The 24,589-nt window shown below is 44.3% G+C and overlaps 1 protein-coding gene across 1 annotated transcript in view; it reads left to right on the top strand.

The window, feature by feature from the left end:
• The window catches only part of DTD1 (D-aminoacyl-tRNA deacylase 1), a 161,785-nt gene extending 137,540 nt beyond the window's left edge, over positions 1-24,245 (top strand). The window contains exons 5-6 of the mRNA XM_032419241.1: positions 9,142-9,313; positions 23,676-24,245. Coding sequence (XP_032275132.1) covers positions 9,142-9,294 — 153 coding nt within the window. The 3' untranslated portion in view covers positions 9,295-9,313; positions 23,676-24,245. The remainder of the gene's footprint in view (positions 1-9,141; positions 9,314-23,675) is intronic.
• The last annotated feature ends 344 nt before the right edge of the window (positions 24,246-24,589 follow it).

Here is a 24,589-nt window from a genome sequence, read left to right on the forward strand (position 1 = left end):
CTATCTTCTTTTTTTTTTTTCTTAACATATATTGCATTATTTGTTTCAGAGGTACAGATCTGTGATTCAACAGTCTTGCACAATTCACAGTGCTCACCATAGCACCTAACCTCCCCAATGTCTATCACCCAGCCACCCCGTCCCTCCCACCGCCCCCCCCCACTCCAGCAACCCTCAGTTTGTTTCCTGAGATTAAGAATTCCTCGTATCAGTGAGGTCATATGATACATGTCTTTCTCTGATTGACTTACTTCGCTCAGCATAACACCCTCCAGTTCCATCCATGTCGTTGCAAATGGCAAGATCTCATTCCTTTTGATGGCTGCATAATATTCCGTTGTATATATAGACCACATCTTCTTTATCCATTCATCTGTCGATGGACATCTTGGCTCTTTCCACAGTTTGGCTATTGTGGACATTGCTGCTATAAGCATCAGGGTGCATGTACCCCTTCGGATCCCTACATTTGTATCTTTGGGGTAAATACCCAGTAGTGCAATTGCTGGATCATATGGTAGCTCTATTTTCAACTTTTTGAGGAACCTCCATACTGTTTTTCAGAGTGGTTGCACCAGCTTGCATTCCCACCAACAGTGTAGGAGGGTTCCCCTTTCCCCACATCCCTGCCAATATCTGTCGTTTCCTGCCTTGTTAATTTTGGCCATTCTGACTGGTGTGAGGTGGTATCTCATTGAGGTTTTGATTTGGATTTCCCTGATGCTCTGCGATATTGAGCACTTTTTCATGTCTGTTGGTCATTTGGATGTCTTCTTTGGAAAAATGTCTGTTCATGTCTTCTGCCCATTTCTTGATTGGATTCTTTGTTCTTTTGGTGTTGAGTTTGATAAGTTCTTTATAGATATTGGATACTAGCCCTTTATCTGATACGTCATTTGCAAATATCTTCTCCCATTCTGTTGGTTGTCTTTTGGTTTTGTTGACTGTTTGGTTTTGTTGACTGACTTTTGCTGTGCAAAAGCTTTTTATCTTGATGAAGTGCCAATAGTTCATTTTTGCCCTTGCTTCCCTTGCCTTTGGCGATGTTTCTAGGAAGAAGTTGCTGCAGCTGAGGTCGAAGAGGTTGCTGCCTATGTTCTCCTTTAGGATTTGGATGGACTCCTGTCTCACATTGAGGTCTTTCAACCATTTGGAGTCTATTTTTGTGTGTGGTGTAAGGAAATGGTCCAGTTTCATTCTTCTGCATGTGGCTGTCCAATTTTCCCAACACCATTTGTTGAAGAGACTGTCTTTTTTCCATTGGACATTCTTTCCTGCTTTGTCAAAGATGAGTGGACCATAGAGTTGAGGGTCCATTTCTGGGCTCTCTGTTCTGTTCCACTGATCTGTGTGTCTGTTTTTGTGCCAGTACCATACTGTCTTGATGATGACAGCTTTGTAATAGAGCTGGAAGTCCGGAATTGTGATGCCGCCAGCTTTGCTTTTCTTTTTCAACATTCCTCTGGCTGTTCGGGGTCTTTTCTGGTTCCATACAAATTTTAGGATTATTTGTTCCATTTCTTTGAAAAAAGTGGATGGTATTTTGATGGGGATTGCATTGAATGTGTAGATTGCTCTAGGGAGCATTGACATCTTCACAATATTTGTTCTTCCAATCCATGAGCATGGAACGTTTTTCCATTTCTTTGTGTCTTCCTCAATTTCTTTCATGAGTATTTTATAGTTTTCTGAGTACAGATCCTTTGCCTCTTTGGTTAGATTTATTCCTAGGTATCTTACGGTTTTGGGTGCAATTGTAAATGGGATCGACTCCTTAATTTCTCTTTCTTCTGTCTTGTTGTTTGTCTATAGGAATGCCACTGATTTCTGTGCATTGATTTTATATCCTGCCACTTGACTGAATTCCTGTATGAGTTCTAGCAGTTTTGGGGTGGAGTCTTTTGGGTTTTCCGCATACAGTATCATATCATCTGCAAAGAGTGAGAGTTTGACTTCTTCTTTGCCGATTTGGATGCCTTTGATTTCTTTTTGTTGTCTGATTGCTGTGGCTAGGACTTCTAATACTATGTTGAATAGCAGTGGTGTTAGTGGACATCCCTGCCGCGTTCCTGACCTTAGGAGGTAAATAAGTAAATAATCTTAAAAAAATGAAAAAAAAAAAAAAAGGAGAAAGAGGAAGACCTTGACATGGTTTTCAGGAGATGTATGGGAACTTATGAGGACATCGACAAGAAGCTGTAGTTTTTTGCCATCATTCCCCCAGACCACGTTGGAAGCAAGTTTAAGACACCATCTCACTCTAAGACTGATCCTTCCATCAGGAATTCCTGGGCACCTGTTTTGCTCTGAAATGACTGGCAAAGAAGTCTGTTTTCTAGGGCCCATTCAAACCTGCACCCAATACCTAGGGGCCCAGCAGGCTCCAGGGTTCCCCAGAGAGGCAGGCAGAAGGGACAGCAGCGGCAGACATGGGTCAGCTCTGCCAGCTCTGCTTACAGCCTTCCACCCTGCCTGAGCTTTTCCTGGAGTGGGCGGAGTCCAGGGGAGCTTGGAGTCTGACCGTACACACAGTGCCCAGCGCTCAAGCTGTCTCATCAGGGTGCTCCTGGCAGCTCATTAGTGTCCACCAAAGGCTGAAGTGACTCACGGGGTGTTTGATGTCATTGTCACACTGGAGCATTGCACAGGGTGCAGTGATCAGCCTTCAAGGAGCCCTCTGAAGTGCTGTTTTGTGGGTGAAAGGATGGGGCAGGTAAGAACGATACCCTGTTTGGTGCTCTCCCCGCACCAGCGCCCGTGCCCATGCTGCACTCTGTCCCCACTCGGGCCCTGGGCCGGCAGACCGGGTGGGGGATGGGGTAGCATTTACAGAAGGACAGACGGAGGCGTGGAGGATTGAATGGCCTGCCCAGGAGCTGCTGTCTGCCTATGAGACAGCTGTGCCCACCCTGGAAGCCAGGACTCACCCATAGGGTTGACACTCGGCGTCACTCGGCTGGGTGGGTCCCATGTGGTTGCCTCCCCCAAGAGCTGGTAAAGAGCTGTGCAGGCACATAGCTGACGTGACAACAGTTCAAGACTCCCTTCCCTCTGAGGCTGTCCCTCTTCAAACAGAACAGGGCCCACTCGCTCTTCAGTGCACTCACTCATGCGTGTTCAGTGTGTGCCACCCCGTACCAGTCACATTACCGTGGTTGTCTGAATTAATGGGGAGCTCGGGAAAATGTGCTCCCGGGGCTCCCCCACACCACCAGCACCCCCGCCTGCTGTGCTGCTTTGCCCCATCTGGTCTGTCCCCCAAGTCTCTGGCCGTAGTTACCACCAGCAATGCATCGACTCACCTGCCATTCCCAGATGGTGACACTTCAGTTGCTGGTGGTGGTGCACCCGCCTTCACCTTGGCCTCTTGCTGTGCAGCCTCTCCTTGTCTTCTGTCATCTGCCCGTCCTTTTCTGCTCAGGCGGTCTGCACTGCCCGTGCTCTCTGCCTCCACGTGTCTGGCCGTGAAGAATGAATACACAGGATGATGCTGGTCTCTGCAATTCGCATGCCTTCTCGGCCCTCCCACAGGACATTGACTCCCACCCCACCCTCAGCCCTGGCTTCCATTGGCCCTCCCTGACCTACCTCTGCCAGTTTCTTCCCGACCTCTCCTCTTAAGACCCACCACACCCTGGCCACTCTGTTCCTTACTGTGATGCTCGATGCTCTGGTGCTGACTGCTTGCTTTGGTCCCCCTGCTCTGTGGCTGGGCCTTGAGTGTCCCTGTCCTGCCTGCATTCTCTTGATGCTGGTAGCTGAACTGTTCCCCGCACTGTGTCAGCCTTGTGCCAGTGGATGGGCCTGGGGCCAGACTCCTCTCTCACCCTGGTCTGCCTCTCCAGCTGCTGTTGACAGGCCACACAGGGTCTTATCCTGAGGACAAGTGCTGGGGACATTAGAATGCTAACTCTAGGCCCTTGTTGCTTTGGGGAGTTTTGGAATGGTGGCTCTCAGAATGAGGAGGGGATGTCTGGAGGTACCCAGAGGCCTCTGGGGAGCTGTGGCAGGGCTGAGCTGGAAGAATCCACTGTCCTGGAGGGGAGGTCCTCCAGCTCCTTCCTGTTTAAGCCATACTCAGGTAGGTTTATAGCTCTTGCAGCTAAAAGTGAAATATCTCATAAAATACCCGCTGAACTAAATGAGAACGTGGATGTTCAATAGGTCATGTAACTTGCATACAGTTTCACAGCATGCAAGTGGCTGGCATGGGACCAAACTCTAGGCCTGTAGACACCAAACTCCACATTGTTTTCAGGGAGCCACACACTCTCTTTTGCTTAATTGATGAACTTCATTTAAGATGTATATTGAGCCCCAGCTATAAGTCATGCCCTGTTCTAGGTGCCAGGGATACAGAGGCAAGCCCAGCTGACCCATTGCTGACTGTCTACCAGGTATATAGTTGGTGATCTCCACTTACTACGAGCCAGGCCCTGTTCTAAGCATTTGGCATGTATGAAGGGTAATATTATAATCCCCATTTTTTTTTTTTTTTGAGAGAGGGAGAGAGAGAGAGGAGTGTGAATGGTGGTGGGAGAGGGAGAGAGACCATCTTAATCAGGCTCCATGCTCAGTGCAGATCCCGATGTGGGGCTCAATCTCACGACCCTGAGATTGTGACCTGAGCAGAGATTAAGAGTTGGACACTTAACCAACTGAGCCACCCAGGCACCCTTGTAATCCCCATTTTAAAGCAGAGGAAGCTGGGGGTACTGGCAACCCCTGCCACTCTGCCTGTAGTGTACAGCAGGCCAGGCTGTGATCCTTCTTTGCCCTCGTCTTCATTGCTAGAAGATACGCAGGGACCTCGAGGCCATCTCTGTTTGCCAAATTAAAGAGAAACTGGTTCCGACACGGGTCCGGCTCCTTGGTGGTTTAGCAGCAAGCTGCCTGTACATTTCTGCCTCGATGGTTGAGGAAGTCGGAAGGCTCCAGCACAACAATAACTCAGCCTTAATTAGCTGGGAACAAGGCTGGCTGATAAACCTGTGTTTATCAGGGAGGGAAACCTTGCTCTGTAGCCCCTGTACCCCCTCAGGTCCTGTCGGCTGTGATTTCCATCGCACGCGAATGTGATAGCAGGGCCAGACAGGGCCACTTCGGAAGTAGCAAGTGGCTCGGGTCAGCAGAGAGGGAGGGAGAAGCTGGGAAGATGACTGTACCTGTGGTGCCGGCAGCTGGCAGTGGTTTCTCTGTGGGGCTCTGATGATGAGACAGCTGCCACTGGCTTGTTCAGAGCCAGCGGGATCACAAGGGGGTGGGGGGGGAGTGCAAAGTGGAAGGCCCCAACAGGGGGCCCATATCTGTCCCATTGACAGGACATCTGTCAGATGTTGAAGAAGAAACATGACTGTCCTTAGGTGGGACTTGTCCTCTCCAGTGTGGTTGCGGTCCCTACCGTGCCCTGTTGTCTGGTACTTTGTTACTTCCCTCAGTTTGCTACCCGTCTCGCCCTTTAAGGCGTTTAGGTTTGCAATCCGTGCAGTAGTACGCATGTGCAACTGGTTTATTCTTACATTATGCTGTTTGAGCATGGACCTCTTTATGACAAGGAAAATCCTTTATTTGCTCTGGATTTAATCATGAGTTGGGGAGTTTGGGGGTCTAGGTATTCCCACCCCCCCTGCCTTAGCCCCCCCAGAACTTTCCAGGATCCACCACGAGAGGTACAGGCTGGCCATAAAACGGTTACTGGCCCCTGGCCGCGTCTGTGTGCCCAGAGCTGCCTTTGGAAGGTTGGATTTCTTCCTGTGATACTAGAGCCTGTACGGCTTGGACAGTGTTTCCTTTGCATTGTGGACATCCTCATCAGTTAATTAAAAAACAAACAAAGAACAAACGAAAAGTACTCCATTTCAGTGTTTGTAGATCATGTGTTCACAGGACTGTAGTGGTTTACATTCTCCTTGACATGCGTCTCCCTGTTAATTTGAAAGCTGTTGACATCCTACATGATTCCATATGCATTACCATTTTCTTTTCTTTTTCTTTCTTTCTCATTTGTTTCCTTTAAAAAGAGAAAATCCAACTGCTTTCTTGCCTTGAGATGTAAATTCCAAGTTTTGGCTGCCTTGGATTCCAAGTTTTCTGAGAAAAGGCTTAAATTTATTAGGTTAGTTCACAGTGTTCTCACAGAGAACTTAGAGGCATGGAACCATATGTGGTTGGGGTTGTATTAAGATAAATAACGTAAGAGAATCAGCATTACATTGTTCACAGAAACTCAGGCTATGCCTGTCACTTCAATAATTATCACACATGATTTACAAGTGTGGTCCGTGGTGGGAGGGGACAGGGTTGGGGTGAAAGGTCAAATCGATGTTTCCACAGTTTCACACTCTGTTGGTGGCACCTCCGAGTCAGTGCAGAATCAGATGGGCACTGTGGGCACCGGAGAAACCTCTGAGAAGCCTGCTTTAATTGGGAATTATTCCCTGTCACCCTCCCAGAGTCTAGCTTCTCACCAGCATTTAAGAGTAGAAAGTAAAGAACAGGTCGGTTGACAAACAGGCCTTTGCATGAGATTGAATCTTAGCAGTGGGGGGAGGCTTGGTTTGGCTAAGTCAGTGGTGGTACTCACATTTTCTATATTTACCTCTAAAGAGGGGACACAAAACGGAGAGGGTTTCTTTTTAAAATAAAGATCATGCTTTCTTAGTGCCTAACTTGGAACATGTTCATGATTTTATGTGTGTGTGTGTAACTTGTCTGTAGATACACACGTAAACACAGACACTGATGTAAATGTAAGCTGCTGGCAGCCGAAGGCGGCTTATACAGTTCACTGCAGAACATTGATTTCCAGATGTTTGGATTTCATGAACTAGGAATATAAAAAATAAAAAAGAAATGGGGGGGTGTCTAGCATGGAGTGCCAACTCTGTGTTTTCTAAGATCATTAACAAATTTCTTTAGTGATGGCTGTTAGCTAGACTTACGGGTGATCAGTTTGCAATATATACAAATATCAAATCATTATGTGTACACCTGAAACTCCTATAATATATGCTGATTATATATAGCTCAATAAAAAGTTTTTTTTAAATTGTAGTAAAATACAGATGATATTTACCCATCCTAGCTATTTTTAAGTGTGCAGTTCAGTAATGTTAAGTACATTCACATTGTGCAATCCAAGATTATTTTTGAAAAAAAAAAGAGCAAGACAGAAGGATCCCCATCTACTATCCTCCTCATTTCATGAAGAAAAGGAGCATTTTAACACCAAAAGGGGAATGAGGATGGAAGGCTGTCGTCTTAGATGCAAGAAATTCCTCTCTTATCTGTGGCAGAATAGTACAGAGAAAAATGCCACCAAGCACACAGTTCAGTAGTTGCTATTTTCACAAGAGTTTGTTGATGAAGGAAGCTATGTGTTGGTTTACATCCTGGTGCAAGCATTTTATTGTTAGTGGTCCAAGTGCTAGTAGCAAGCAGTTCACATACTGGCACTGGTCAGCAGCCCTGTTCTATATCTGGTTATGTTTTTATGAAAGTAAAAGTTGACAGTATGGTGGAAGCCCATATATATTCATTCCACTATGATCCCATTCTCTTCTGTGTCTCCTCAAACTTAACTACTGTACTGAAGTTGGTTTGTATTCTCCTAGTCATACCATATCAGCATAAGCCCGTTATCAGTGTATAGTGTTGTTTTGTGTAAATGGAATCCTGCTGCATATAGCCTTTTGAAACTTAATTTGGTTTGCATAACATGATCTATTTTGATATATGTAGATCTGCTTTACAGTATTGCTTTATTTGACTATATACCACATTACATTTATCTATCCTTCTGTCAGTGGACCTTTAGGTTGTTTCTGGGTTTTTGCTGATACGGACAATAGTGCAGTGCTCATTCCTGTGAGCCTTTCCTATGCACACGAATGGGAATTTGTCCAGGGGAATTGTTTGGGAGGAGAGTTGATGGGTCAAAGGTGAAGTGATGTCTTCATTCACAAAGTCTAATTAGCATGTTCACTAACCTCATTGTTTACTACAGCTTTTCAGGTAAATGGGGAGTGGGAAAGATAATATTATAAGTCAACCATTAATAAATTTGGTTTTCTGGACCAAATTGAGAGCTGCTGATTGTTGATCTATCTAAAGATTTAGTTCAAAGTCTGTCTATAATCAAGAGATGACATGGCAGGTTAGTTATAGTGTTTTCTTTGTGTGCTTGGATGTGGGACAGTGACTGACAGGGAGAAGCCAGCTCTTCATTAAGTTTCCCTCTTTCCACGTGAACTATAAAATGTTTGCAGTCCTGATCTGGGAGGCAGATGAAACTGGGTGTTGCTGTCTCTCGTTACAGATGGCTTTTTTGGTCTAAGAAAATCCTGTGGGCCCAGACTTAGCCAGTGTGCTAAGTTTCTCAGCAGGCCTTTCTGGAGTGTCCTTGCTGTTGCTCAGAGTGTCAGATGATCTGTTTCTTTCGACTGTCTAGTCTGTGGTTTCCTTGAACAAGTTGGGGAGAATATCCAGGGGAGAAGTGGACCCAGGTTCCTCTGGAGTCAGATGCCAGAGGCATGTCCCCCAGCTGGCCCAGAGGAGGTCTGAGAAGGCTCCCAGGGCCAGCATCCCTGTGTAGCCACCATGCGGCCTACTAGGAGCACTTAGGGTTTTGGCTGTGGGTACTTTCAGTCTCAACAAACAGAACTGAGATGATGTCTAAAATTGCTTAACGTCCTTTCTTCAGAGCCTCCTCTCTTACCTTCAGCAAAGAGAGGAGTGTGTTGATCACTCTTTAGAACATGGTAAGTGGGAAGACAACTTGGTTAAAAAAAGCTTTAGAGACGTCAGAGGAAAAAAAAATAACAGAATAGAAGCTTTCTCACTTTTGGGCTCTTCTCAGTTGTCAATGAAGCCTGTTGACCATTTTCAAAGAGCACATGGCAAGATGAGTTATGGGTGGGGAAAGTCCGGAGAGGTCCCACATGTGACTAATGTGTGTTAACAATTCGGGTGCCTGACTGACAGACATTTTGCAGCCCGTTTGGCACATCTGAAACCCTGAGGCACACCGGGTTATCAGACAGAAGCGTGTTCAGTGGTTGCTGCGTGTGAAGTAATCGGTGTTTTGGATATACAGGCACATGTTTACGTTTGTAAAACAAGTCTTTTTACTTTTTATATCAGCTGTCAAAGCTTGAAAAACAGCAGCAGAGGAAAGAAAAGACCAGAGCCAAGGGGCCTTCTGAGTCAAGCAAAGAGAGAAATGCCCCCCGAAAAGAAGACCGCAGTGCCAGCAGTGGGGCGGAAGGCGACGTGTCTTCCGAGCGGGAGCCGTAGACTTAGGGATGGAACTCAGGTAGGAGCCTCCCCTCCCTGCATAGCTCCGTCTTCTCACATTTTGAGCAAATGGTAACAAATGGAGAACAGAATGGCTTTTGAAGCAGAATTCATCTTGTGGGCATTCACCCATGGCTTCCTGGGATCTGCCGCCTTCCCGGGTGGAGAGAAGAGTGGAGGTGTGGGCGGGGAATCCGTGGGCCTGGGGTGTTCTCCTTCCTCACTTGCCTGTGTTGGCCGATAACTGCTGCTACTGGGAGCGTTTCCAGAGTGTTCACAGGTGTGCGATCCAGACCGGGAGCCTCACCCCTGCTCCCTCCTCTCCACTCCTGCTCTCAGCAGCTCCAGCGGGACCGTGGTCACCTGCAGCCTGCTCCTCTCAGAGCTGCCCGTCTCCTGTTCTTCCATCCTTCAGTTCATCCTGCCTGGCACCTACTGCACTCCCAGTGTCCCTTTCCTAAAATTGGGCTTCATTCTCGTCACTTCCACACCCAGGAATGTGTCTTAAGTCCACCTCCTTGCCTTTGCTCAAGTTCATTCCCCCAGCGAGCACATTTTGGAGAGCCTCTTACTTGTCAGAGTTCACAAGTTCAGGGAGAAGCATAGAACTAATTAGACAGCAGTGTGGTTTGTTGTGGAGGTGGTGGGAATGTGAGGCGGTGGAGAGGGAAGTCGGGGAGGCTTCATGGAGGGGAGGATCCCAGAACCAGACCTTAGAGGACATATGGAAATGGGCAGATGAGGGATGAGGGTGGGAGCTGCCTAAGCCAGGAGAAGAGTAGATGCAAACACTGTTGGGTGTGGGACAAGGACAGAGAGTTTTGGAACAGAGGTGGAGAAGAATGGCTGAAGCGCTAGGTACAATTTGGGGTGGGGTTGTCTGGGGAACTTCTGTAAAATTAAAGAAGTAGGAGAGTTCTAGGTCATAAGGGTCTGGCGTGCAGCTGGGAAATTTGGATTTCATTCTGGGATGGCGGGAAACCTCTGAAACGGTTTGAATGTACAAGTGACATAATCAGCTCCAGACTTTAAGGAGATCACGCTAGCAGCCGAGGGGAGTGAGGCTAGAACCAATAGGCCAGTTGGGAGGGGGTAGCAGAAATCAAGAGAGGAGCGAGGTCTGGCCATCCATCTCGGAGCCTTCAGCTTATATATAGTCTGTGGTTTCAAACCAAGTCAGCGTACAGGTGTTGATTGGCAATAGAGGAGAACATTCGTAAGATGGTTTTCTGCCTTCTCTTTCCCTTCTGAAAGGGAGGTCCATCTGTGAAATGACCTTTAGGATGCACACTGCCAGACACTGAGCTGTGTTACAGAGTCCGCAGTGATACTTGGGTGCAGTGGAGCTGGTTTACAAACACAGACAGACCAAAGAGCTCAGAAAGATTGCGTTGTGGACTCACTAATAGTTTTACGGGGGAGGAAGCACTGGATAATCAATCCTGTCATGTCCCCTTGACTTTTCCCCTAATCACCCCGTTTCCTTCCCTGTAACTATGGGGGATGACAGAGCCGTGGTCACTGGTCTTGGCTGATTTTTCTCACACTCACGTGAAAGTGAAGCAGGAATCAGAGGGAGGTTTTTTTCACACTCAGCCTCATTCGTCACAATCACAAGCCTCCCCCACCCCCTTTTCTTGGTCTGGACCTCAAGACATGGGTTTTTATTCATGAACTGGAACAGTTGGTGTCAGTTAGGGAGAGTCTTCTGAAAAGTGCTGTGTGGTGTCTAAATAATGTTAAATATTCACGAATACACAGTAACATTTACATGTGTAATTTGTGGCCTTTAGATCACATAAAACTTCCATTCCCATCCCTTCAGAACTTTGTGATGATTCGCTCATATCAGTGGTCAGTTTTGTCATCACAAATACTGCTGGTGCTTCTGACTTACAGTCTGAACAGAAACTTTCAGTCTGAGGGGTGAAGCACAGAGAGGCTCTTGAAGTTTGTTTTACAAGTATGCTCGTTAAGTTAGTCCAGCAATAACTCAGAAACTCACTGAGTTTTTATTTTCATCCTGCCAATTTCTGTGTGACAATAAGTTGTGTCATTTTTGCTTCCTTGGTTTTTCTTCATTAACTAAAAGAGTAAACCTCCTCCCTTCACCAGTGATGTTGTGAAAGGTAGGCAGGTAAAGCCATAATGCTGGGTGACCGTCCTAGCAGGCTGGGGCGGGAGGGGCAAGTCTCCCCATGTGTCTGTGGTGCTTCTTCTTAAGCCTCCCCTGCCCCCTGGGGATCCTGTTAGAGAGACCGCCCTGGCACTCACTCCTGCCCCCTGGACCAAGGATGAAGGACTGGCCAATCTGATGGCCAGGGAGTGACAGTCATTACAGTGGGTGGTTCCTTGGTTCAGAAGCAAAATCCAGACCCGACATTTTCTATTTCTCCTCCTTGGACCAAGGGCAGCTGCCCAACCTGCACGGTGTTTTGCTCTCTTGGCCCTACTCTGACACGGCACCATGTGTTTTCCCTTTAGTTTTAAGATTATATAAATAATAGCTTCTTCCCCAGTGAGTCTTGGGACTTTACAATAAATTTTTAAAAATTGGATTTTCAGACTCCCATGATGAACTCAATGAATAGATAAGGAATAAATATATAATCACTCATCTCCCAGTAACCAAACCCAGCTTAACAATGTAAACATACACACACACACAAATTCAAATATGTCTTGGACCTTGTATTTTCAAAATGGCTTTAAAAAATTCCTATGCCACCTAGTTGATTTCTTTCTTGACTATGTTATCTACTTGCTAATGTATTTTAGAAATTTAATGTTTTGATTTTTGATGTAACTGTTTCTGTTACATTACTTTGAATCTTTGTTTTATTTATTGAGGGGTACTGAATTCTACTTTTTATATCAGTGCAAAACATAACTTCCTACTTGTGTTAAATTTTGGCCTCAGAATAATTCCAGTAAATTAGTCTAGTTAGTTAGATTAGAATAATTCCGGTAGAAAGGTGTCCTGGACATTAGTATCCTGTGGCCAGTGGGCAGCTTGGGAATGACTTTGCCATTTCTTTAGGCAAGAAAAACACCCAAAAGCCCCATGCATAGAGGAAGAGACACTAACTATGTATCAAAGAACATCCTGGAGGACATGTTCACAATAGAAAACAGCACACAGTAAAACGGGGGAAGAGGTGAAAGTGGGCGTTTCTTTCCAACATCTCCCAAAGCTTAAGAGGCAAAATTTCTCATAGACTTGTAGGTATTTATTTTTTGCTTTTCTAAAATCGGTGGAAAAATTAAAAACCTGTAATCATGTTTATTCTCAAGGTATTACAGATTGGATCGTATAGAACTTGGGGTAAATCATGCTACAGTTGACCCTTGAACAACATGGGTTTGAATTCTATGGATCCTCTTATCATGGATTTTTTCAGTATATGTATTAAAAAATTTTTTGGAGATTTGCAACAATTTGAAAAAGTCCACAGACAAACCCTGTAGCCTAGAAATATAAAAAAAAAAATTAAGAAAAAGTTAGGCATGTCATGAATGCATAAAATATATGTAGGTACTAGTCTGTTGTATCAGTTACTACCATAAAATACACATAAATCTATTATAAAAAGTTAAAATTTATCAAAACTTACACACACAAATACTTAACAGACCATATGTGGCACCATTTACAGTGGAGAGAAATGTAAACAAGTGTGAAGATGCAGTATTAAATGGTAACTGCATAAAATTAACTATAGCACATGGTATATACTACCATAATAATTTCCTAGCCACCTCCTGTTGCTAGTGCGGTGAGCTCAGGTGTTGTGAGCACCCGCTTCAAATGTGTGACGCTTATCATCTCCCCGTGAGCAGTTTGTCTCTGCAGTAAATTGCAGATCGTAGTAAAAAGTGACCTCTCACAGTTCTTGCATATTTTTCATCATGTTTAGTGCAGTATCCTAACCCTTGAGTAACACTGTGGGACCCATCGAAGTGCCACTAGTGATGCTGGGATTGCTCCCAAGAAGCAGAGAAAAATCATGACACCACAAGAAAAAGCTGAATTGCTTGATGTGTACCATAGATTAAGGTCTGAAGCTGCAGGGCACACCATCTCAGGATCAATGAATCCAGCGTAAGGAACATTGTAAGAAAAGGAAATTCATGAAGCCGTTGCTGCAGCTATGCCAGCAGGCACAGAAGCCTTGCACTTTTTGCAAAATACCCTTTTATCTCATATTGGAAATGCAGCTTTTATGTGGGTGCAGGATTGCTATAAGAAAGGCATACCGGTAGACTCAAAGATGATTTGAGAAAAGAAAAGGTGAAATCGTTATGCGACGACTTAAAGCAAAAGGAAGGTGAAGGATCTAAAACTAGAGTATTGAATGCGAGCAAAGGATGGTTTGATAATTTTAGAAAGAGGTTTGGCTTTACAAATACCAAGGTAACAGGAGAAGCAGCTTTTGCTGACCAAGAGGTAGCAGACAAGTTCCCAAACACCATTGAGAAGATCACTGAGGAAAAAGGATATCTGTCTGAACAGGTTTTTAATGCAGACAAAGTACCCTAATCTGGAAGAAAATGTCCCAGAGGACATTTATTAGTAAGAGAAGCAGGTATCAGGATTTAAGGCAGGAAGGGAGAGGCTAACTGCTGTTTTGTGCAAATGCAGTTGGGTTTATGATCAGGATTGCCCTTATCTATAAAGCTGCGAACCCCCAGCCTTGAAAGGAAAAGATGAACACCAGCTGCTATCTTTTTGGTTACATAACAAGAAGGCCTGGACAGTGAGAACCCTTTTGCTGGATTGGTTCCGTTGATGCTTTGTTCCTGAAGTCAGGGAGTACCTTGCCAGGAAGGGACTGCCTTTTAAAGTCTTTTTGATGTTGGTCAGTGCCCCTGGCTACAGAACCCCATGAGTTCAACACTGAAGGTGTCAGAGTGGCCCTGTGGTCTCCAAACACCTGGTCTCTAATTCAGGCTCTAGATCAGGGGATCATGAGGACCTTGAAGGCTCATCACACACGGGACTGTATGTTTGAAAGCATTGTCTGTGCTCTGGAAGAGAACCCCAATAGAACATCAAGAAGGTCTGGAAGGATTACTCCATTGAAGATGCCACTGTTATTATAGAAAATGCTGTGAAAGCCATCAAGCCTGAAATAATAAATCCCTGCTGGAGAAAACTGTGTCCAGATGTTGTGCATGACTTCACAGCATGTACAACAGAGCCAGTCACGGGAATCATGAAGAAGATTGTGGATATGGTTTAAAAAAAAAAAGGTGAGTTGAGGGGGTGAAGGGTTTCATGATACGGATCTTGGAGAAATTCAAGAGCTAATGGACACCACAGAGGAATTACCAGAAGACGCCTTGAGGGAGATGAGTGTCAGGCGATGGGCAGGAAGACCTAGAAGCAGCAGTGGCAGAAAACAAACTGTGTTAATCTGGCAGAAGGGTTCCAGGCATTCCTGACTGCTTTCGGCTTCTTTTATGAGATGGACACTGAAACTAAAGCAAAGATAGAGGAAGGATTGGTGCCATATAGAAATATTTTTAGACAAAAGAAGAAGCAAAAATGTCAGAAATGATGAGATTTGGTGTTTCCATGGTTACACCGAGTGTGCGTGCCTCTCCTGCCTCCCTTCCACCTCCTGCACCCCCTCTGCTCCGCCACCCCGGGACAGCAAGACCAGCCTCTCTTCTTCCTCCCCCGCCTGCTCTTCATGAGGACGGCGAGGATGGAGACCTTAGGGATGATCCACTTCTACTTACTGAATAGTAAATAATCATCGTGCTGTACAGTTAGTAAACTGATGGGTTGTGTATGTGTGTGTCCTCGTGTGAAAACCTGGCAGCCGTGCAGCAAGGACTGATGTGTGTCATCCTCATCATCGCCCACGTATTCATCATGTGCAAGACGCATGTGGAAGCAGAGAGCGGAAGGTGAGCGATACTAATATGAAATTGATGACACGTTTGTTCTCTTACTGTCTTATAACCTTGCCTTCAAAGAATTACCATACAGTGTGCCTCTCTGTCTTATAACTGGACAAAGTGCACACTGGCCTATCATCACAGGTAAGTGGTTCTTAAAACAACATTAACAGTATTTACAGTACTGTATTATGAATACGACTGTGATACCGTATGCCAGAAACATTGTATAGTGATTCATTCATTAGCCTATGGGCTAGGCTCCCATAAAGCAATCCTACCGCTGCCTCTTCGTTCTCAACGCACTTAGTATTACCCCTGTAAATAAATACAAATTTATTTTTCACACTCTCTTTTCATTTTTGGTGTCTGCAGTTAGTGATGTGGATAACGTGTACAGTGACAGTGTTTTGTGTCCTGTAGGACGATGACACAGGTACTGACAGACAATTCATCTTGTGAACAGATGAAAGCGTCTGGTGCCGATAGATACAGGACAGGACTGTGAATGTATTTTCTCCTCATGATTTTCTTAATAACATTGTCTTTTCTCTTGCTTACTTTATTGTAAGAACACAGTACATAATATGCGTGGCATACAGAAAATGTGTGGTTTATGTCAGCAGTAAGGCTTTGGTCAGCAGTAAGCTATTAGTAGTTAAGTTTTTGGGGAGTCAGAAGTTCTGTGGATTTTTCACCTGTGTAGGGGTTGGTGTCCCTAACTTCCATGTTGTTCGATAGTCAAAAAAACAAACAAACAAAAACTAGCCAGAGAAGGGACACAGTAGTGGGGGAAGCAAACTCAAGGGCACAGTGTTTTGAAAACAGTAGATGTGTTTTTCCTTTTCCCTGTAAATCAAGGGCACTGCGGCCCTGTCGTCATTATGGCCCTGTTGGGGGGAGGTGAGGAGAAGGTGAATGAGCAGGAATGATGTAGAGAGGATCCCCTGTCCGGCAGGAGGGAAGGTGAAGGAAAGCTTCAGCTTAGGAGAGGCAGTGGGAGAGAGAAGAGGGACAGACGGTGGAGAAGCCCAAGGCCACACGTCGTGTTGTGGCTCCAGGCTAGAGTCCTCGGGCTGCTGGTTAGGTTGATAGGAAAGGTAGAGGCCTGGGGGCCTGTGCTCTGGTCCCTGGTGGGAGTCTGGGCAGGAGACTGCTGTGTAGGACGGCTGTAGGTCTCTGCGAGGCTGCTGCAGCTGAGTAGAAGGGGCAGCAAGACATGGTTAGGCAACAACATGCAGCAGGAGTCAGTAGAGGGTCTCACCTGCCCCATGAGGGGTGTCGAAGAGAGGGGTGTTGGGAGTCCGTTGGGCTGACCGTGGGTCCCGGTGGAAGGAGTGAGGTGAGCCTGGCTCAGAGTCTAAGAGAGCCAGGAGGGTCATGACCTCAGCTCTCGATAGCACTGCTGCTCTCAGACCCTGCAGGTCTCAACCACCATCTCCATGTGGCTCCCAGGGTGGGGTGTGAGGGGTCTGTAGTGCTAGTAAGGGCAGGAATGAGGTCAGGTCAGGCAGGGGCAGGGGCTCTGGCCCCTGAGCTATCAAGTGCTGCTCAGTGGTGTCCCTGGGGCTCAGCACCAGGTGCGGAATCACACCAGCCACCCAGGCACAGAGACCATTTGAGGACTCAGATGTTCTGACACCCAGGTGAGCAGAATTACTAGGGGTTCAAGGTTGCCCCTGCTGCTACTCAGCGGGATGGAGTCCCATGAGGACATTTGGATGGGCCCATGAAAATGCAGAAGCCACATTTTCTTTGCATATTTATGGAGCACTGTCTGGCTTTTTGACTGAGTGCGTGAGGCAAACCATTTACTTATTGGCAGTTGAAGGTGGGTGTGCAGTTGGAATTCTAACCAGAGATGGCAGCGGAGGCCCGGTGGCTGGTGCTGACATCCCGGCATGGACAGACGTGAGGGGTCCTCTGAGAGCCCACTGCTGCAGCCAGCCAAGGGCTAGGGAGGAGCTGGATTCCCCCCCACCTCTGGAATTATAGACATGTTCTCAGATTTGAAGACCCTAAAGGAGGCCAGGAGTAAATGACAGCTGGTCCTCCAATTATGTATTTGGGTTTTTTGTTGCCCATGGGCTTTTGTTGTCCCATCTGCTGAAATTTGTCATCCCAGTAGACCCACGAAATCACCACCAAATATTCAGATATCTCTAAGAGCTGAAATCGGTAGTGACAGAAGGTGACCTTGGCATTGACTGTGCTGCGCAGAAAAGCAGCAGCCCCGCCCCGGCCTCAGTGAGGGGAGCTGCAGTTTTCATTTGCTTTTCTTTACCAACAGAAAGAGCCCTAGGGAGCCTCACAGGACCTAAGGGAGCAGCTTTGAGTTTCCAAGGCATGAGAGAGAAAGAAAAGGCAAAAGAAAATGGAGTGAGAGACTGCATGAGCTCGGGCATAGTTTTCTTTGAAAGTGAGTCAGAAACCTTCAGAGGACACTCCCAGGGTGCTGACATTTCTCTATCACATTGCAGATGTTTCTTTTTTTATCATCTGGACATGGAAGTGCTAAAATGCACTTCTGTTTTTGTACTTGGTCTCATTCCTTCAGGCTCACTCACCTTGCTGGGAGGGTTCAAGGTTTCCTATGAGGCTGCAACTTCCTTTTCCTCCCTTTCTGGCCATAGCCAAAGGCGCATGGCAGCCTCTCACGAGGACCGCATGCTCTCTGCCTTTGATTGCAAGGTCAAGTATGGCCTCTTTTGAGTATTTACTTCGCTGCCATCATTAGGGTGTGAGAGGAGTATGCTCCTGAGCAGCACCCCACATTTCTGTCCTTAAATGTCAACACACTTGAAACCAAGCAAGGAAAGTGTTTTGGAAGCTGCCATCTGTTTGCTTTTTCAACTTGACCTTTGTCTGAATAATAAGATGTATCTGGCTGAGCACATTTCTTCCTAATGAGCTAGAGCAGTTATGTGTGTGTATTCAAGGATAGTCATGTTTTCACTCTTTTTTTGTTTTTTTTGTTTTTTTCCCCTGTAGAAAATAGAATCTCTTTTCATTTCCACAGCTTTCATTTTGCTTCCCTATGTCAACATTCATTCCCAGTTCAGGTGCTGGTGCTTCATGTATAAAACTATGCCTCTGAGGTGCTGTTTTTATTTTTTTAAACTTAAAATTTTTTTAGTGGTTGCCCTAGATGTTGCAATACACATTTTAAAAAAAGATTTATTTATTTTTTTCAGAGAGAGAGCTTGCGAGCAAGTGGGGGGAGGGGCAGAGGGAGAGAGAGAATTCTCAAGCAGACTCCCTGCTGAGCACAGAGCCCAATGTGGGGTTTGAACTCATGACCCTGAGATCAAGACCTGAGCTGAGATCAAGAGTTGGATGCTTAACAGACTGAGCCACCCAGGCACCCTGCAAATCCAAGTTTCTGACCTATATCATGTTTCTTCTGCCTGAAAAACTTCTCTTAATATTTCTTGAAATGCAGATCTAAGGAAGTCTATTTCCCGCACTTTTGGAGGATAATTTCAGTGGCACAGAATTTTGGTTGGTTTTTTTCTTTCAGTAGTTTAAATATTTTATTGCACTCTCTTCTTGCTTGCATAGTTTCTTCTGAGAAGCCCTTTGCGGTTTTCATACTTGTTCCGCTGTGGGTAAGGTGGGTTCACAGCTGTCCCCCATTGTACCCTTCCTCCTGTCCTCCCCTCCCCTTCAGCTTCTTTCAAGATTTTGTTTTTTTGCAGTTTGGAACATTCTTGGCTATTGTTACTACTTCAAATACTTCTGCTCTGTTATCTCTCTCTTCCTGGTATTCCAATTATGTGTATGTTACACCTTTTGCAATTGCCCCACATCCCTTTTCCCTCCATTCTTTTCTCTCTTTGCATTTCAGTTTGGAAGTTTGTAATAACCAGTTTTCAAGCCCACTGATTCTTTGGCTGTGTTCAGTCTACTGATGAGCCCATCAAAGGCATTCTTTCTTTCTGTTACGGTGTTTTTATTTCTAGCATTTCCTTTTGATTCTTTCTTGGAGTTTCCATCTCTCTGCTGTATTACCCATCTGTTCTTACATATTGTCTACTTTACCCATTAGAGCCCTTAACATATTAATCACATTTATTTTCCCTTGTCTGATAATTCCAACATCTGTATCACATCTTGAGTTTCACTCTGATGACTGCTTTGGGTCTTCTGAGCTTCTTGAACCTGTAAATGTTTGTCTTTTGATACATTTGGGAAATTTTAAGCAGTATTTCTTCAAAAATTATTTTCTGCCCCATTCTCTCTTCTAACCTGGAGGAGGTTACTGTTCCCAAACCTTAATGTTCTGGGTTTTGTTATTATACAGGAGGCTGATACAGAGTAGGTACATTATGTTACTTTGCCAGCAGTAGGGTTGGATTTCCAAGCACCTAGGCTTCTACCTCTGTTTCATTTATTATAAAATAAATTGGCAAGAAGCTGGCCATAGTTAGTGATTCTCCTTATTGCTGAAGCATTGAGCTAAGCTTACAGATAACCTAGAAGTATGCCATTTAATACAGTAGGTGCTACCTGTGTGTGGATATTTAAGCATAAATTAATTAAAATTAAACAAAATTTAAAATTCATTTCCTTAGTCACAGTAGCCACATTTGGCTAGTGGTTGTCATATTGGATGGTGCTGACACAGAACAAGCCTGTCATTGCAGAAAGTTCAGTTGGACAAAAAAAGTTCAGTTCTGTAAGACTGGCTTGATTAAATACGTACAAATATACGTGAGCAATAGATAGCGTAGAAGTTAAGCCAAAAATAAAAATTAATCGCTGTTGGAGTTTCTTCCTTTAGCACACCACACCAAGCTTTCCTGTCTCTCTCCTCCCTCCCTCCCTTCCTTCCTTCCTTCCCTCCCTCCCTCCCTCCCTCCCTCTTTTCTCTTTTCTCATTCTCTTCTCTTTTTAAGTAGGCTCCACGCTGGGGCTTGAACTCACAATCCTGAGATCGAGACCTGAGCTGAAATCAAGACTCAGATGCTTAACCGACTGAGCCACCCAGGTGCCTAAAATTTTCTGTCTTAATCAGGAAATTGAATCACTGTCCCCATGTTCTCATCACCAAGTCAGGCCCATCTGCCCTTGTGTAAAGGCATAGAGTCTTCACTTGACAGTTCAGTTCACTGGAATCTCTACAAATGCTAAGTCAGGGAGAATCCTTCTCTGATAACATGGACTTCTCAGACACTCATGTTTTCTCATAGAACAGCCTTTCTTTCTAAGTAAGTGAATTCAGATTAGATTCCTAGCTGTGGCCTGAAATAAATACATAAAAGCTGGGTTCTTTTGACAGTGGTTTGGAGAGCAGGTCTGTGGTCTGTGTATCTTAACTCAAGCACTTACATCTTGTGGTTGCTCGAATGGCCTGAAGCCAGAAGCAGATCAGCTGGAAGTCAGCATCTTTGAGAGACTCAAACAGGCTGTTGAGTTATTCCTTTCTTCTGGTGCTGGACTATTCCCTCCTGCCCCTGATATTTGCAGGCAATAAAAGGGAACCACTCCAGAAACTTCTTTCGATAAGGCTATGAAATTGTGGTGCTATGTTATCTCGGGCACTTACTGCTGCCTGTCAGGTGCGTCCAGGCTGCATGTCATGTCCATCCTCAGATGGCTCACCTGACTCGCAGCGACATCAGAAAAAGACGCTTGGAAGTAGATGCCATCCTCTCAATAGCCCTCACAGGAAGCCACATTACCCTTCCTCCAGGGTTTCTAAATTTTGACACCCTTTTGTGCAGTATCCTGTGTTTGTCCGCTTGCACGTGACATCTGCTCAGTGCTTGTGACCTGGCAGGTGGACCTCACAGATAGCTCCCTCTCGCCTTTCCTGCTTTAGGCCGTGTGAGTGTTATGATCTCCAGCCACACCCACCTGACAGCCAGCATCCTGGCCCCTAGGTTTTTCCACGGTTATGTTTAAGAAAATGAGAAGGAACGTTTGTTACACGTGAGGTTGGAAATAAAAAGCAGCATCTACTGAGGCAGTGGCTTTCAGGTGGAACAGTGTTTACTGTTGGCCACAAGGCTCTTGCATGCAGTTTGGGAGCTCATCACTCATGTTATTTTTCTTTTTCTTTTTTTTTTTTATTATTATGTTAATCACCATACATTACATCATTAGTTTTTGATGTAGTGTTCCATGATTCATTGTTTGCATATACTCATGTTATTACTGTTGATCTTATGATGAGGTGTGCCTACTGCATATCCCAGTATTAGAACAGTTAATTCTGAAGGAATTCTTAGTTTAAACCCTTCAGGTTAAGTGCTTTATGAAGTCCCTAGGCCTGAGTGGTTTACTGTAAACTCAGAACTCCTGGGATGAAAACTCTCAGGATCCCTTCTAGTTCTGTAATTCTCTGGTAGGGAATTGGAATTTCTAAATTGTCTTTCTCATAAAATTTCTTTTGACAGCTATTTTGTATTACAGAATTAATGCTCATTCATCACAGAAATTTGTTTAAAATGTCAAAATGCTCAAAGAAAATAAAAGTCACCTGCCATTTCATCGAGGATAATCATTAACATAATGCTTTTGTAACATTTTCTCTAATCAGATAATTCTATATCTCTTTCTCTAATTTTACATAGTTAAAGACAGACTGTGTATATAATGTCACTGCTTTTATCATCTAATGGAATATTGTGAACATTTTCCAGGTCATTTATTCTTCTTCAGCAAACCTTATCATTTCCATCTGCACATCAAACATTGGAAGCATCAATTTATTATCTCAAAGCTTTGAAACATGTAGAATATTTATTTGAAGTAAATGTAAAAGAATAATATATTACAGCAGGATCCCAAAGCTCATTTTAAGTTCAAAAACAAAGGTTTTAATCTGTACCAAGAAAATGAAGTTCCCCAAAGGTCAATGTGAGATCCAGTTTCAGGATTTTAGTTATTAATATTGCAGATGAGGAAAGAGGCATTAATACAGCCCAGGTGCCTAGATTTGGGTTAATATCATGATTAAAATACAGGAGCATATGGATTGCTTTTCCTGACTTAAAAATGGAAGTAATATGGTCCCCAGGAATTATGTTGTAGAATCCCTATTGCTTTGTGGTCTTTGAGATCTCTCTTAAGAAGCAGTACAGGACTGTGACTGGTGGGTTTTAGAGCATGAGGGTAGGCCTTGGGGAAAATTTCAGTCCCTTGTGTGGGTCCGTATAGGACTGGAGAACATAGCTGTAGTTATAATTAACCTTTCTAGTGTGGGCCCACGGACCTCCATATCAAGCTGGGTGCAGGAATGGAAGGCTGTTAATTCTGTTGAGACATCTGCTCATAATACAACCCTTTTCTAAAAATGCGACCCGTGCTGGGTGCATCCAGAAGCATATTCACAGTTGTGGTATCACTTTGCAGCCTACTATTATCAGAATCTTTTGCTTTTACTGAAGTTCACCCAATTAGAATTTAGATCTGAGGGAATAGAAACTGCTGTATTAAGTTTGGGGTTTAGTTAAATCCTTGGATGTCAATTGCCTGCCTCACAAATCTTGGCAAGACTAGCTGGTTTTTCTTGTAGCCTCAGAATTACAGAGGGAAACTTGAGACACTTGGAGATTTTATACTGAAGAACCTACCATCCTTTGAGCAGTATTAAAAATACCTCAGAAGCAAGTGTTTAGTTTATTCCCTGTTCCTGTGCTTTATTTAAGTTCCCCTCTGCCTCCCTCTTGATTGAAAGGATTTGGAAATGAGACTTTTATATCTTTTTTCAAGGAATTTGTCCATTTCATCTGTGTTGTCTAATTTGTGGGAATAAAGTTGTTTGTGACATATCCTTTTTTATCCTTTTAATGTCTATAAAACATACTGATGTTGCCTCTTTGATTCCTGATATTCATAACTTATGTCTTCTTTTTTCTTGGTAAGTCCAGCAAGAGGTTTATCAAGTGTATTGGTCTTTCCATTTATTTTTTGCTTTTGTTTGAAATTTCATTAGTTTCTGCTCTAGTCTTTTTTTTTTTCTTCTTCTGCTTGCTTTGGGTTTTATTCTGCTTTTATTCTTTTAGTTTCTTAATGTGGAAACTCAGATTATTGATGTGATAGCTTTTTTTCCCCTAATATAAGCTTTGAATGCTATGAATTTCCCTCTACATACTGCCTTAGGTGCATATCACAGATGGTGATATGTTGCCTTTTCATTTACATTCACTTTAAAATATTTTCTCATTTCTCTTTGATCCAAAGGCCATTAAGAAGTGAGTTAATTCCCAGATATCTAGTGTCTCTTTGAGCTCTAAGAATGAGGTTCTAATAAATTGGAGACTTAGGTGAGAAGGTGTTTGGATTTATACATGACAATATGGCAGATTGTTCATAGTAAAGTGAAATACTGTCATGCTGTTGTCACTGTCTGAACTGAAAGGGTATCTTTAGCTGTTTCTTTAGGCTTGGTTATATTTTTAAAATAAGATTTGAAGGCATATTTTGGGACCTTCTCCTGTAATGTGTCTTATCTTTGTTCTTTGTAGTGCATTATCATTGGGCAGAACTGGATCCTGAAAAATTCATGAAAGATGCTGAGTACCTATACTGCTTTAAGAATTTGGAACTGAATCATGAAAAGGAAGACAGAAATAAGAAACTGGGACCCCGAGTAGCCCTGCAGAAACAAAGCAGAACAAAACAACACCACCAAAGGAACGAAACCGTTTTCTGTTGTTGCTGTGGTCTAATAGCAAAAGTGGGTGCTGGCAGTGCAGGGGCCTGCACCCCATGCACATGGCAGCAGGGCATACACCCGTGCTTCCCCCATGCAAAGACTGCTGGTTCCTGTGATTTCTTGGCTTGCTTTTGAAACAGGTTGGCCCAACAGCATTTGTCACCGAGTCCTCCCTTCACATGTGTCCATGATGGGTCTCAACTGCATTCACACTGTCCATGTTCTTCCCAACACTGGCTAAGCCAGGGCCCGGGTTAAGGTGTAAAGAGAACAAACATCGGTGATAATGTATTGTGTAAGACCTTTGCATCTTGTAAATTTTCTCATTTTTCTAAAAAGAAATAATAAAATCCTAAACCCCAACAAACCACTTTATTATTAAACAAATCCTGCTGTGTTTCTGCTTAATGATTTTGTCTATAGAAATACAATGTGTCTGACCCCACTCTGTGTATAATCTATACTTCTTTTCAAATAACCCTCTTGCAAGAGGCCTTCCCTCAGTGGCCTACACAGATCTCTGATTCAGTGGTGAGAGCCTATCACTGGTAATTTATAGTTGATGACATTTTACTTGGACATGAGATGGCAGGAAAGGGGAGTATACATGGGAAGGTAATCCAATTTTGGAATGGCCCAATGATCGAGACCGAGTGTGGCTGCCATCCCTGATTTATTTACCTTTGGGAGGTTCAAAAAAGGTCTCAGCATGTTGGACCATAC

This window comes from Phoca vitulina, unplaced genomic scaffold, assembly GCF_004348235.1.
Source record: "Phoca vitulina isolate PV1807 unplaced genomic scaffold, GSC_HSeal_1.0 scaffold22, whole genome shotgun sequence".
Classification (NCBI taxonomy): Eukaryota; Metazoa; Chordata; class Mammalia; order Carnivora; family Phocidae; genus Phoca; species Phoca vitulina.